The sequence below is a fragment of the Helianthus annuus genome, chromosome 4 (assembly GCF_002127325.2).
Source record: "Helianthus annuus cultivar XRQ/B chromosome 4, HanXRQr2.0-SUNRISE, whole genome shotgun sequence".
In the NCBI taxonomy this organism is placed as follows: Eukaryota; Viridiplantae; Streptophyta; class Magnoliopsida; order Asterales; family Asteraceae; genus Helianthus; species Helianthus annuus.
Window position 1 is genome coordinate 64,267,781 of NC_035436.2, and position 14,732 is coordinate 64,282,512.

At 37.4% G+C, this 14,732-nt stretch overlaps 1 protein-coding gene across 1 annotated transcript; it reads right to left on the reverse strand.

Annotated features, from left to right (window-relative positions):
* Positions 1-11,858: 11,858 nt before the first annotated feature.
* Positions 11,859-13,475, reverse strand: LOC110892983. The gene has a single exon (XM_022140109.1). It carries the CDS (start codon positions 13,473-13,475, stop codon positions 11,859-11,861), a length of 1,617 nt encoding a protein of 538 aa, XP_021995801.1.
* Positions 13,476-14,732: the final 1,257 nt, after the last annotated feature.

Genomic DNA, 14,732 nt, shown 5'->3' on the forward strand with positions numbered 1-14,732 from the left:
ACCGAAGTGCTGCCGGTTTGAGAATTGGATGTAATCGTTGTCAAATCAATACGAAAAGGTGTTAAAAGTGATTTGCTAGCTGTTTCTAAGTCAGATACTTGTTTTCCGCACCTGTATCTGATCAAAACTCCTCTGAACGACTCGTTCGAGTCGAAACACGATCCTACAACTTTTTCACGTCAAGATCATTTCACGACAATCGAGTGTCGGTTTATTTCAGAATATTTGATATTGTTTAAACTGATTGAGTTTGTTTGTTTGTTCTCAGGTGATTGAAGATGTCGAGCAGTGGTGAAGAATTTACAATACATTCTACAATGCGTTCACTTCAGAATCGACAGAGAGAAGATCGGATATGAGAGAATATTCAAAGGAGATTTAGAAGAATTTGAAGTATGAGAACATGTATGGAAGTCAACAGAAACCACCGAAGCTAATGAAAATTGAGGATTATAACTGGTGGAAAAACCGATTTGAGGGTTGGGTAAAAGCTTTCGCTCCTGAAAGTTGGTTAAAATTGAAAAATGGATATACAGAACTAGTAAAAGAGGGAGGAGAGTTAATAGATGAGAAAGATTTTACAGAAATAGATATAAAAAATGTTGTAGCTGAATACAAAATGATTACATTGATCAAACAGTCAGTGAGAGAAGATATTATTTCGCTACTTGAACAAGAGAAAACTTCGAAGAGTTTGTGGGAAGCGTTAGAGAGAAAATGTGTAGGAAGTAATGAGATTGTAAAAAACAAAAAGAAATTGTTGCGTAAAGAGTTTGATTTTTTTGGTTGCATGAAAAATGAATCTGTTTGTAAAATGATCGAGAGATTTGGACATCTAAAGATGGAGCTGGCCAGATACAAAATTACATACACTCAAGAGGAGCTGGTTGATAAATTGTTTGACTCATTTCCAAATGATCTAGATTGGCAATACTTCGCCTTAATGTTGAAAAACACAATCAAGCCTGAAGAGTTAACAGTGGATTTGCTGATCGAAAGACTTGAAAGTCTTGAGTTGGAGATAAAGAGATCTAAAGTCAACAATTCAGCTCATCAGCAGAATGTGGAGCTGTACTACAGAGGAAATATACCACAGGCTGGGTCTCCAAGAACAGCGTTTTCTGCAGAAAGCTCAAATTCAGTGAACAGTGAAAGTCTTCACAGTGGATCTTCTTCAACAACTTCAAGCCAATCTGCTTCAAAGAATTTGTTTCAGTGTAATATCGCAGTGGATCTGAAGAATGGGCAGAATTTTAGTGAAGAGTCAGCGAAACAACAGATGGTTTTCTTGGCATTTGTGCTTGAGTCATACGAAAGTCTCATTGCAGGGAAGATTGGCAACAACAACTTGACAAAAGAAGATTACGATCAAATCGCTCCTGAGGAGATGGAATTGATCGACATAAGATGGTGCATGGCCAGTGCAGTGAGGAGGGCACAACGCTTCATGGAGATAACCGTAAGAAAGTCTATTGGTGGACCTTCTACCAAATTTTGCTTTGACAAATCAAAGGTGACATGTTTCAAATCTAAACAGAAAGGTCACTTTAAGCGTGAGTGCAGAAATGATTATGCTGATGATTCTGAAAATCCGTTCAAGGAAGATTATTACAAGAAAGCAATTTATCATCAGAACAAATCTGAACCTCCTAGATTGAAGCAGCCTGAAGAAAAATCAAGGGCTCTTGCAGTTATTCATGACGATGAAGGTTACGACTGGAGTCAAGTTTGCTCTGAAGAAGATGCAGTTGGATATGCATTTGTAGCTGATGCTGATCCTGATAGATGGTGGAAAGCAGATTATGCAAGATGGGAAATCGGAAAATTAAGAGAACCATTCAAAGAAGCCCAGAGAGCAAAAAGATGGAATGATGATTTGGAATGTTACATGGATCCACGGGGTAATCAAGTTGTTGACCCATCAAAGGTGGATTTTGAACCTGTAACAAATTTGCTTCCAAGTCAGGGTACTTTCAACACTAGAAGGTTATCTGAGAAAGAATATTTGCCAGATTTGGAGAACAAGATAAGAGAAGTTTGTGAAGCAAGTCTACCAAAGGTGGTAGAAATGAAAAAGAGAAGAAGGAAGAGCTGAAACAGACAGAGACAGCTGAAAACACCGATGTGCCAATCACTGAGGTAAATTCTGACTCTAAAATCTTAAAACCAACTGAACAATGCAAGAAATGCATGGAAACATGCAGAGTTTGTATTGAAAAAGATGATCTGATGAAAACAAAAGAAGTTGAAACAAACAAACTTGAAAATGTTTTAAAAATGAAATGTAAAGAAATGATTGAAACAGAGGAAATTTTGAAACTAAAGGTTGAAAAGCTAACACAGAAATGTCATAGTCTTGAAGAAGAAAATAAGATTTTGAAAGAAAAGTGTACTGCTAAATGTGTTGATTGTGTTGAAAAAGAAACTAAATTTCAAGATTTACAAAAACAGTATGATTCTTTGAAGTGGTCGAGTCAGAGAGTACAAGAAGCTTATGATACTTTGAAGAGCCAAGTCAAAAGTTTTGATCAAAGATTGTTCGAAACATTAGTCACTAAAGAAATGTATGAGAGAAAGTTTAAAGAAAAGCAACTTGAATTAAACAAGTGTGTTGATGAAATTGCTAATCTTAAACAAGTTTTGGCTGAAAAAGAAAAGGTTGTAACCAAACTTCAAAGTTATCATAACTCTTCGTACATTCTCGAAAGCATTTTCAACATCACACCAGATGACAAAGATACTGACAAAAACAAAAAGGATATTGGTTCAGAATTTCATCAGGTACCACCACCATTGAGAAACAATTATACTTTTTATGATGAGGAAAAGGTGGCAAAAGGTCTGAACACAGTTGACCAATTACCTGAAAGTATCGATGTGACTTACACCAAATCTGATGAAGCTGATGATTCAGAGGTGGTAAGTAAGGTTGTTGATAGTGTTTTGAAAGATGAGTCTACAAAAGGTAAGTCTGAATCACAGGATGAAGATGAAGGAAATCTTTATGATGGATATCCGAAAAACACAAAATCGGAGAAAAATGGTTGAGATTGAGAAGTCTGAAATTTCAAAGTTTGCTGGTAATGGTCACAAAACTTTTTATAACAGACCTGGTTTTAAGAAGAAAAACATGAAGGCTGGTTTGGGTTATAAAAAGAAACAAAATTGGAAGAAACATGAAACACAAAATGTTCAGGCAAAAACAAGTTTTGTTCAAGGAAAAAGTTTAGCAGAAGAGGAAAAACGTCCAATGAGGAGTTTGATGCTAAGAAAAGGAAACAACAACAGGCCAAGGATGTTTCAAAGAAAGTGTGTTTTAAATGTGATCAAATTATACATGTAGCACGAAAGTGTCCAAATCCAAAGCCTGTTAATGTTGAAAAACAGAAATCTGAGGATGTGAAATAAAGGTCAACCAGATTTGATTCCAAACAAACTTGGATGTATAATACAAACAAGTTTGCTTGAAATCAAAATTGGAAATCAAATCCGAACAGGTTTGAGTCAAGACAGACCTGGAATGTTCACACACCCAGATTCAGAACAACACAAAGTTGGAAAACATCAGTTGATATGACAAAACCTCAACAGTTTTGGAAACCAAATGTTATTCAAAAACAAAATGTTCAAAAAGATTCACATTTTTACAAAAGAGGTACTCCAAAAGGACAGAAATGGAGTGTTAAGAAACAAGTGACTTTGGTAAAAAAATGAAAAAGTTGAAGATAAAATTGATAATATTTTTGAGAAAAATGAAAGAAACTATCCAGTTTTACCTGGAAAGATTCATGTTCAACTTCCTGAGTCTAAACAGGCTTGGGTTGCATTATTCAAATGATTGATTTGGTGCATGTGCAGGTGCTCATCGGAATCACAGATTGTGAGATTGCAAACTGGAGCAACCTGGCACATGAAGAGGAGGAAGAGGTTGCAGGACCCTGGTTTGGTTGAACAGGGAGTTTAGTTTGATTGTTTTCTGTACATAAAAAAAGGGGATTGATTGAATACGCCGAAACCCTCACGGGTGAACAAACATGATTACTTTCATCAGATTGAAAAACGGTTTTCAAACTGTAAAGATCAATGGGTTGTAAATCATGGGGGTAATTACTGCTTTTTGTGCAATATGATTCATAGTTAGCAGAAAATGGATGGCGTATCATGATAAAAGCCAAAAACATGATAAAACTCAAAAATTGAGTTTTTTGCGTAAAAAGAGGAAATGATAGTACATCAGTAGATAGTTACAGTATGCTAAAGAATTGTAATGATTAAATAGCGTTAAACAGTCTCACTGATGATATGCCGATAGGTTTTTATACATTTAGTAAACTTTTTCGGGATATAAACCTAAATTCAAACACTTGCTTATTTCGTGGGGAACACTACTTGGATATATAGGTAACCCCTGAAATCTCGTTTGAAAGGTCCCTTATTCTGAAATACTAGGTCTTTATACTCAGTGATATCTGGGGTATTATTCTGGGACTTTTGCTGAATGGAAGTTCTGACCTAGTCCCCGAATAATACTTTCCACATTGCTTGAAATATAGCACCACCCTCAGCATAAAAACGATGAAACATTGCAAAATGATAATCGTGTGCTGTTGTAACAAAAAGATCCTCTAAAGGGGACACACCGAAAAGTCGAAGCCGTCATCTCTCTGCGTATACGGAAGTATCGACCTGAGCTCTCACGGCCCTTGCATTTAACCCCTTACAGATATCATCTGTGGTATACTCACCTGTAAGACTGAATATTGGGATTCTGGATACGGGAGTATATTCAAGAGGTGGGACACATGAATGAGTTTAAGTATTAAAACATCTAATTCGTATCCTGAATCAGTTGAGATTTGTATGAAAATTTAAGTGGACCAGTATATCGACAATCTAAGTGAATTGTTTAATTCTTAAAGTGAAATTAAGCTCAACGGTACTTGTGACTTGTCAAAAACTGATATGATCCTCTGACGCATACTCAAACAAAAATATTGTTTGTAAATATGTTTGTACATATTTCTTTACTGCTTTATATTTTCAGAAAATACAAAAAGATTTTTGATTCTGCTCTATTTTCGACAACAGATATCTGAGATGTTGAGTTTCAAAATCTAAGTAAGCTGATTGTGTTTCTGAAAATAAAACAAGTTCATTAATTTGAAACTTGAATTTAATTCAAAAATCAAAAACAGTTTGTAATATCACCAAGGTCATTAAGTTGGACTTGGATGATTAACTGTGGGGGATTGGATGCTTATATTGTTATAGAGCTAGTTTCTGATTTGATTCGATGAAACTGCCAAATTCATGAGAAGTGATTTAGAAAGGTTGAATTACCAGGTTACGATTCCTGGAAGTTTAAAATGTTGTTACTTATTAGTGTATGAGTAATTGCAGATAGTCCAGACTACGATCCCGAGAGCAGAGTCTAAGGGGGAGTCTGAAGACAAGCTTGAAGCTTGAAGGAGCTTGCGGCTGGAAAGCTAGGTGTCGATCCCTAAAAGCACGGAAGCTTGACGAAAGGGGGAGCCTTATGATGAAGTTGTTGATGATAGAGCCAGTGACGAGATTCTGGTGTAAAAGTCAAAGAGTGAAGCTGATCAAAGAAAAAGATTGAAGGATGATTATATTGTTACAATCTGAGTGAGAATACAGAATGATCAAGACTGAAGAGGTGTCATGATAGAGACTAGACACTGAAGACTTCGTCAATATCCAAGGGGGAGTCTGTTAGTGCATTACGTCTATTGACTTCGTCTTGTATCATGTAATAGGATAGGTTAGGATTTCCAGTGCACGAGGTTCGAGAATCAAAGTTTAGTGTTTAAGATGTTGATTCTGCTCGAAAGTGTAAAAGGGTCATTTCGTGCGAAATCAGAAAGATCTGATTCCGCCCGAAAGTGCTCCTTGTCATTTGGAGCGAAATCAACTCTACTATAAATAGTGCACTTGTCTATTTCATTTGGCATGGAATCAGGATTGTGTAACGAAGTGCTGCCAAATTGTTCTCAGGTTGTAATCAGTGTTAAATTAATATAAGAGGCATTATAATTACATTGAGCGTCCGTTTCAATGATTCCGCCTTTGATCCGTATTAACAACTCTTCTGAACGAATCATTCGGGTCCAACAACGATCCTACAAACATTAATTTGAAGAAGTGTATGTGATATAGGGATCAAACAAACACGTTTGTTTGATAAAATGCATAAACGGGTTAAAATTCGGTAAAAAGGTAACGAGTCGAAGGCTTAGAAGTCTCAAAATTTATTATGTTGGATGTTTGATTTTAACTCCATATGATGGAGAATTAAATTATGGACGCGTAGGAAAAAGAATCGTGTGAAACGGATCAATAACGAAGAAGTTATGGCCGTTTACGTAAAAACTAGTATGGCTGAAAAATGCAGGACCCAGCTCCAGAGCTGCTGGAAAACGGTCTCCCTCGCATGGCGCGAGGGAGCAACTGGGTGCCTTCGCGTGGCGCGAAAGAGCACTGTTTTAGCGAAAAAATTTTATTTTAATCAGTTTCGCTTCCCGGACTCGTTTAAATACGTTTTACGTTACGTATGACCAATCCAACTCATGTTTTATGAGTTTCAGGTATGATTTTAGCACCGGAGGACGATCAAGCACAATGAAGAACCGAACACGATCAAGAAATAAGCTTCCGCACTATGTATCGTTGTTATGTTAAATGACGAACTCACACATATTATGTTGTATAGTTTTAATTCTGTAAATAAAGCTTAATGAAACCCGTATTTTCAATGTACATGAAATCATAATTACATGTTTTATTTCGTATTTTATACGAAATTAGTAAAATTATAGCTAGGGTGTTACAGAGAAACTGAAGGAGAGACGAGCAACTAAAGAATAGAAGCAAATGAAGTCTGAAAGTGTTACTCAAGAAGATGAGACTGTTCAAAATGAAGAAGTTAAAAATGTTGCTGAGGAGGTTGGTGAAACAGAGAAGGCGATTGAATCAGAAAAGGTGGTTGAGGTGGTGAAAACAATTGAAGTAGAAAAGATTGTGGAAGTCATCAAGCCTTGCACAAAGTGTTTAGAACCTTGCAAGGAATGTGCAGTAAAAGATGAAAAGTTGGCTGAGTTTGAGAAGATGAAAGAACAATTACTGTTCAATCTTAACTATGTGAAGGAGTCTTATGATGTATTGAATAGAACAGTAACTGGTCTTCAAAAGACAAATTTTGAACGAGAAAATGCTTTGACAATGATGAATGCAACTATGATGACGAAGCAGAAAGCTATCAACTTCTATATCGAAGAAAGTGCCAAATGGAAGCAAGAGTTGGAGACTGAGAAAATTGAGAATGAGAGGATCAGAGGATTATTACAGAGTTATTCTAGTTCTGATTATCTTATTGATCGAATTTATCTGACTGTTGCAGGTATGGAAGTTTTTCAGGATGATAAGCCTAAGAGGAAAGATACTGGTAAGAAACCGACTGTTAGTTATAACAAGTGTCCGCCTCCGATCTGGGAAGGTTATTCTCCCAGAAAACCGAATGAGGAACAAGTTCAAAAGGCAGTCAATATAAAGTTAAAAACCGATATAACTGATGAATTACCTGAAAACATTGATGTCACTTTCACATCGTCTGACACTGATCATGAGTCTGAGTTAATCAAAAAGGTGGTCGATTAGGTGTTGGATACTGATGAGGAGTCTGAGTCAAAGTCTGAATCTGGAGGGTCAAGTTCGTCAGTCAACAGTCCAAAACCGATGGTTAAACGGGCTTACAGTAAAGAATTTTTGTTATCAAAATCGAATTTGAATGATGAAACATTCGAAGTAGCATACACTTTGAATGATTCTGACAAATTATATTCTGACAAAGAGTTTCCAATAAGAGGTGTCAAAACTGAAATGATACAAAAGGTTTTCAAACTAACAGAAATTAATATTTCTGAAATAAAAGATTTTAATCTTACTAAAAAACCAAGACCTTAGACCTCAAGAGTGCAACAAAGGTTAAACAAGAAAAAGGGTTACAGTTCTGGTTCAGGTTTTTAAAAGAAACCAAACCATAACGGTAATTTCAAAAAGAAAGGATTAGGTTTTATTCCACCAGAAAATTATAAAAATGAGAAAAATTCTAACAAAAAAACAGAATTTGTTTCAGGTGGAAGTGCTGAGGATGAACAGAAGAAACCTTTCTGGAGACAATCAAACCAGGAGTTTCTTGCTGAGAAGAAAAGGATAGGAACTGGAGTGTTTCATCCAAAAGAGACTAGAACCTGTTTCAAATGCAATGAAGTTGGTCACATTGCATCAACTTGTTCTCAAACGATAAAACCAAAACAGGGAGTATCTGAAAAACTTAAAGAAAAAGTTGTCGATGTTAAACCACTATCTGAAAAATTCAAGATTTTTGAAAATTCAACTTATGAAGTTGGTGAGAGTTCAAAGAAAAATTTTTACAAAAAGAAAGGCAAAGACAACCAAATGTGGGTTGTTAAAAAGTCTGATGAGAAAGTCGGCGATGAACCTGATTCCACAAAATCAGAGGAGCCACAGTTTGAGGTTAAAAAGGAAAACTCAGTACCTCTGATGGATGATGAGAACTTTCCACCATTGAGGTCTAAAAATTTTAAATCAAAAGTTGGTAAGGTTGAGATATCGAATCAATTCTATTCTGAAAAGAAAGAATTTGATGTCGACAAAGAGTTTAATGGAAGTGTGAAAAAGATTTTTGGAAAAATGGTTGATAGAAAGGTGAAAGGGGTAAAAAAGTTTTATGAAATAAAGAAAGCAACATATACCCTGACTGAAAGTGAACTTGATAAGCTATCATCCAAGCTTGCTGAGGCTTGGATGTCTGTGTTTAATATGTGAAAACCGGACTTGCCGGAGATCCTAAGTTTGTAATCGCGGATCAGGAATCAGCATCTTTCGTGATAATTGATTTTGTGAAATGGATTTTAAATATTTGTGAATTTTGGCAAGTCACACTGCAGGAATTGCCGGAGCTTCCAGGTTGGTAAGTGTGAAGCATGAATCGGCATCTTGATTGGTAAATTGATTTAGTGTAGATGTTTTATTCCTACACTTGGTAACAGGTGATGTTGGTCTTACAAATGGTACAGTGATTTGATATTATCGATGATTCGTCAAGGTCATTGAATTGAACTTGATGTAATCTTCATACAATTGGTTGAATGAACAAGATGATAAATTCGTCCCTACAAGTGGTAAAAACAAACTTATTTTCCGGAAAAATCATTTTGATTAAAACAAACTTAAGTGTTTTGAAATCTAAATGAGAAAATAGTTTGTTGAAAGGGGGAGTTCTGATTGTTTATACCAAGTGGATGGCGAATTGAGGCAATTTGATATCAGTTGACACTTTGTACAGTTTATTTTCAAATTTCTTAAATGTGTTTGCATTTTAGGGGGAGTAAAAATTTCAGAAAATCCAAAAACATTAGAAAATTGGAAAAAGTCAAAAACATGATAAATATCAAAAATGAGTTTTGTTGTGAAAAATAGGAAATGATAGTACATCAGTGGACTGTCACAACATGCTAAAGAAATGGAAAGTTAAAAATGTGATAAACAATCTCAATGTGGATATGCCAGTAGGTTTTTGCACATTTAGTAGATTGTGACGAGATATAAACCTAAATTTCAAACTTGCTTATTTCGTGGGTAACATTTCTTGGATATATGGGTAACCCTCGAAATCTTGTTTGAAAGGTCCCTTTTTCTGAGATACTAGGTCTTTATACTTAGTGATATCTGGGGTATTATCCCGGGACTTCTGCTGAATGGAAATTCTGACCTATTCCCCGTATAATACTTTCCGCATTGCTTGAAATATAGCATCGCCCTTGACGTGCTTGTCGTGGTACACACAAATTTAATCCAAATAATAACTATAGATAGTGGTAAATGGGTATCGAACTCAGGGAGTATGTGCAAAATGTGTTGATGTTATAGCTTTGCACTTTAACTAAAATTAACCTAAATTGCAGAAATAAAAATCAAGAGTTTGGTTTGTTTGTTTTTAAGAACTAAATTACTAACTATTGGCAAATCAAAAGTGGTTGTTTAACAGATTAAGGAAAAATGACCATCTTAGGATTCAGTTTCTTTGAACACTTGTGCAAAATTCCAACTAGAAAGAGTTACATAGACATAACTCATGCATAAACAAATGTTGTGATAAAAGGGAACAAAGTACTCGGATTATATGAATGCGAGGTTGTTTCCCGATGATCAATCAATCAATATCCAACCCTAACCCTTCCTGTGATATCTCGATTGCCAACGACACCAAGAACGTACGAATTAGACTAGAATTGCAATACCAATTAACAAGTTACAATCAATTACTCATACACCAGGATAATCAAAGCAACACAATGTTATCATTCTAGAAATTCAGAAATAAACACACAAGAGTTCAAGAGAAACCTTCACCTAAGATGATCACCGAAAGTTTAGCCGGACATGGCTTGGTGAATCATCATAACATCAATATCCAAGTTCATACGAATCGAAAATACAAACCGAATGATTAAAAATTGTTCAAGACACTTGCCAAAGCCAAAATTCACCCTAGAACTCCAGAGAAACATCCAATGATGAGATAATGTGAAAAGACACCCAAAAACTGATTAAATGAGGCAGTTACGGATTTCCTCGCAGCCTCCACCGTAACTTACGGTGGCCACCGTAAGTTACGGTGGACTTCATATTGTTACGGTAGAAAGAGACTGAGTTACGGCAGGCATGCATGATTTTCAGGGCCACCGTAAATTACGGTGGCCACCGTAATTTATGGTGGAGCCCTGACTTGTGTGTTTTGTTTCTACATTCTTCCCTCGCACGACCCGTTCATCTCTAAACCTTCCAAAGCTGCGTTTTATCCCATTTAAGCTCCCAAACCGCACCTGAAACATAAGCAACCGTAGTCATCTAATTCAATATAATTACGCGATTAAGTGAAGGATTAATTCTTCTTTTAACATGATTAAGGGTTGTCCAACGGACCACCCGTCACATCCCCACACTTAATCGTTGCTTGTCCCAAGCAACTCATCAAACCGTTTTCAAAACAAGTGATCAATGTAAACCAAGCATAAATTTAACCCGGTCTTTTATTACACAAAGGAACAAACAAACAATTACCAAATTAACTACTATATACAAGATAACTCAACATCATTTTTTCTTTTTCCTTTTCATTACTTTTTCTATTATTTTTTTCTTTTCTTTTCTTTTTTTTTCTAAACAAACAAACATCAAAGCAAACTAAACAACTACTAACATGATAAGACCGAGTCAAATTGGGTAAATTTTTAGGTAACTAGCTAGGGGTAACAAACAATAGGCTTTTAGGCACAAAATTGGGCAACTAAATGTCCAAACCCCCGCCCCTCTCACTACCATGCTCATATATATAATTTATGAGGTCCAACCCCCCAAATCCCACACTCGCTCACACCAATGACGAGGCTACCTAAATGCCCTTATCCTTTTCACATTCATATCCAACTAAGGATTCAAACCGTATCAAGGCACAAGTTCTAATGCACCCCCACCCGTAGCCACTCTCAACAAAGATAAGAATTATTTATGTACAAGTGTGGCTTCAACTCTCACAAAGAATGAAAAGGGTATCAAGGGTTGCCGGTGCATCAATTGGGGTTAATCTAGGGTGTTCAAATTCTCACATTGTTTTGCTTGACTTAAAAATTTTCAAAATATTCAAAATCTTCAAAATTTCCCCCCCATCCCCACACTTGGGATACATTGACCCCAATGTATGGTATTAGGAGGATTTGATCACTAAGCCTCTTTCACATCATCCAAAAGCTCAACACTCAAACCACAAATTTCTTTTTGGGGACCTCTTGATGGCATAGAATTTTTCCTACCCGGGTCAAGTAAGGCCGATGGAAATGGGACTTGACTCGGTTCACCCTCAACTTTTCACTTTTCTCGTTTTCACCCAACCCCGGTTTGTTAACATTTGATTCTTTAGGTTTAACCGGTGAAACTTCATCGTCACTCTCATTACCCGTGACATCCTCAACTACCCCCTCGACTAAACCCGGTGACAAATTGGCCTTAAATTCTTTGCCACTTCTCAAAACACTAACATGATTAATATTAACATTGTTACCTTTTGACGAACCATGCGAAGGATTTACCTTAGTGTCGCTAGGAAGTTGGCCCTTGTTTTTCTTCAACTCCGCCACATCGGTCGCCAATTGACCCATTTGAGTTGTTAGTGATTGGATGCTCTTGTCACGAACTTCATCCTTTTGCATTCGAACTTCATCAAGTTGATTTCGCTTTTGCATATCTTGTTGCATAGCCCGAAGCATATCCATGACTTCATTCCCGCTTGATGAACTTTGACTCGAACCACCTTGACCCGTTTGTTGGAATTGCCCTTGATAACCATAATTGCTTCCACCCTGATAATTGCCTTGATTGTATTGTTGACGAGGTGCAAAATTACCTTGAGCTCCTTGAAAGTTTGGGTTAGCTTGGTTCGCCGCGTTCCCATAGCGAAACCCGGGGTGGTATGTGTTGGAGTTCATGTTGAAATTTCGACCACCCCCTCCTTGAATTGCATTAACCTCTTTTATTTGCTCATCAACCACTCCCACTACACAAACTCCTGCCGTATGGCCTATTTCATTGCAATTGGTGCACACGTTGTACACTTGGTTTGTGGTTTGAACATTGCCACTCTCTACTCCATGCACTTGTGGCCTTTGTGTCACATGCCTTGCTCGCCTTGAAGATTGAGCTTTCCTCTTCGAGTTCACTGCCATTTGTTTTAAAAATGCCCGATCAACATGTTCATAGTTAGTACCGAATGTACCATTGGTGATTGACATTAGATCCCGTGCATCCTCCGAACTCAACCCTTCATGAAACGCATTCAACAATTCCCAAAATTGGATCCCGTGATGAGGGCAATTCCTTAACATCATGTTGAACCTTTCAAAGGCTTCGTGAAACATCTCCCCCGATTGTTGTTGAAAACTTCTCAAACCTCTTCTAGCATCGTTGGTCTTTTGAGAAGTATAATATTCATCTAAGAATATTTGCTGCATGTCGGCCCATGTAAAAATGGACGCGGAGGGCAATGTGTGAAACCATCTCTTTGCTTTATCCTCTAGGAAAAACTGGAAAAGAACCAAGTTGACATCATCCGCAGAAAACCCTTGACCTCCAATAGTGTTGCAAATGGAGTCGTTTGTGTCCAAATGAAAGTAGGGTTCTTCCGTTGCTAACCCTTTGAACTTTGGTAAACTTTGGAGAGCGGTTGTTCTAACTTCAAAGGTTCTTCCATCCGCTCGATGAGGAATCACTACCGGCAAAGGATTATTCGTGATAATGGGCCGGAAGTGAGCTTCGATTCCCCGTACTACTTCTCTTTGATGTCTTTGCAGGGCACCTAATGGTGCTCTTGGTTGACTCATTTGCCCTTGCATAGGCCCTTGAGGAGCAAACTATGGTTGATATTGACTTTGATGCATTGGTTGTTGAATAGGCCCTTGAAATTGAGTTTGCATGTTTTGAGGCCGCACTTGATGTAGCGGTGTTGGGCGTTGCAATTGTGGCCCTTGCGGTCTAATGTGTTGCACGCCGATCGGTAGTCTGCTCATATTTTGAAATTGTTGAATTGGTTGACTTTGTTGACCCGCTTCACCTTGTAATCCCAAATATCCTCCATCACCCCCATAGTAAAAATTTTCCTCTTCATATCCCTGAAACTCCTCTTCATACCCATCGTCGTATCCATCCCCTTGAATTCCCGAAGATTGCCCAAAGAGAAGAGTTGAATATTGAAAACCCGATTGGTTTTGTGGTCTAAAAGATGGCGTAACATGCACAATAGTTGAATTTGTTGCGATTGTGAAGTTAGAGGATGATTAACCGGTAGTTGGGGGAAAGAAATAGGAAAGTGGTGGGATTGTGGTAGAAGGGTTAAAGGTAATAGCGGGTGCAACTTGGGTAGTGATTGGTTGCGTGGCATTGGTTGGTGTGACTTCGGTAATGGTGTTAGGTATAGTGGTGTTTGGTGCTGGTTGTGTGGCAGTAGGTGTGAAAGTTGAGGTCGTTTGACCCGTTGTGGGTGGTACTTGAGATTCTTGCATGATGTTTCTTGGTGTAATAGGTGAAGTAGGTGAACCAACAATTCGATTTTCTCGTAATAAAACCCTGTTTTGCCTTAGCGTTCTTTCAATTTCCAGATCAAACGATAGTGGTGACGACTTGTGAGAGCCTCTATTATGCATACACCTAAAAGTACCTGCACACTGAAACAACCAGCGTAAACCCAAAAATAACAAAAACAAAACTACTAAATTAACACACGTTGCGCACTACTCCCCGACAACGGCGCCAAAATTTGACATGCTTGTCGTGGTACACGCAAATTTTATCCAAATAACAACTATAGATAGTGGTATACAAGGTCTTTATACTTAGTGATATCTGGGGTATTATCCCGGGACTTCTGCTGAATGGAAATTCTGACCTATTCCCCGTATAATACTTTCCGCATTGCTTGAAATATAGCATCGCCCTTGACGTGCTTGTCGTGGTACACACAAATTTAATCCAAATAATAACTATAGATAGTGGTAAATGGGTATCGAACTCAGGGAGTATGTGGAAAATGTGTTGATGTTATAGCTTTGCACTTTAACTAAAATTAACCTAAATTGCAGAAA

Coding starts and splice junctions, on each gene's coding strand:
- LOC110892983 (XM_022140109.1), bottom strand. CDS start 13,475: ATGAGTCAACCAAGAGCACCATTAGGTGCCCTGCAAAGACATCAAAGA.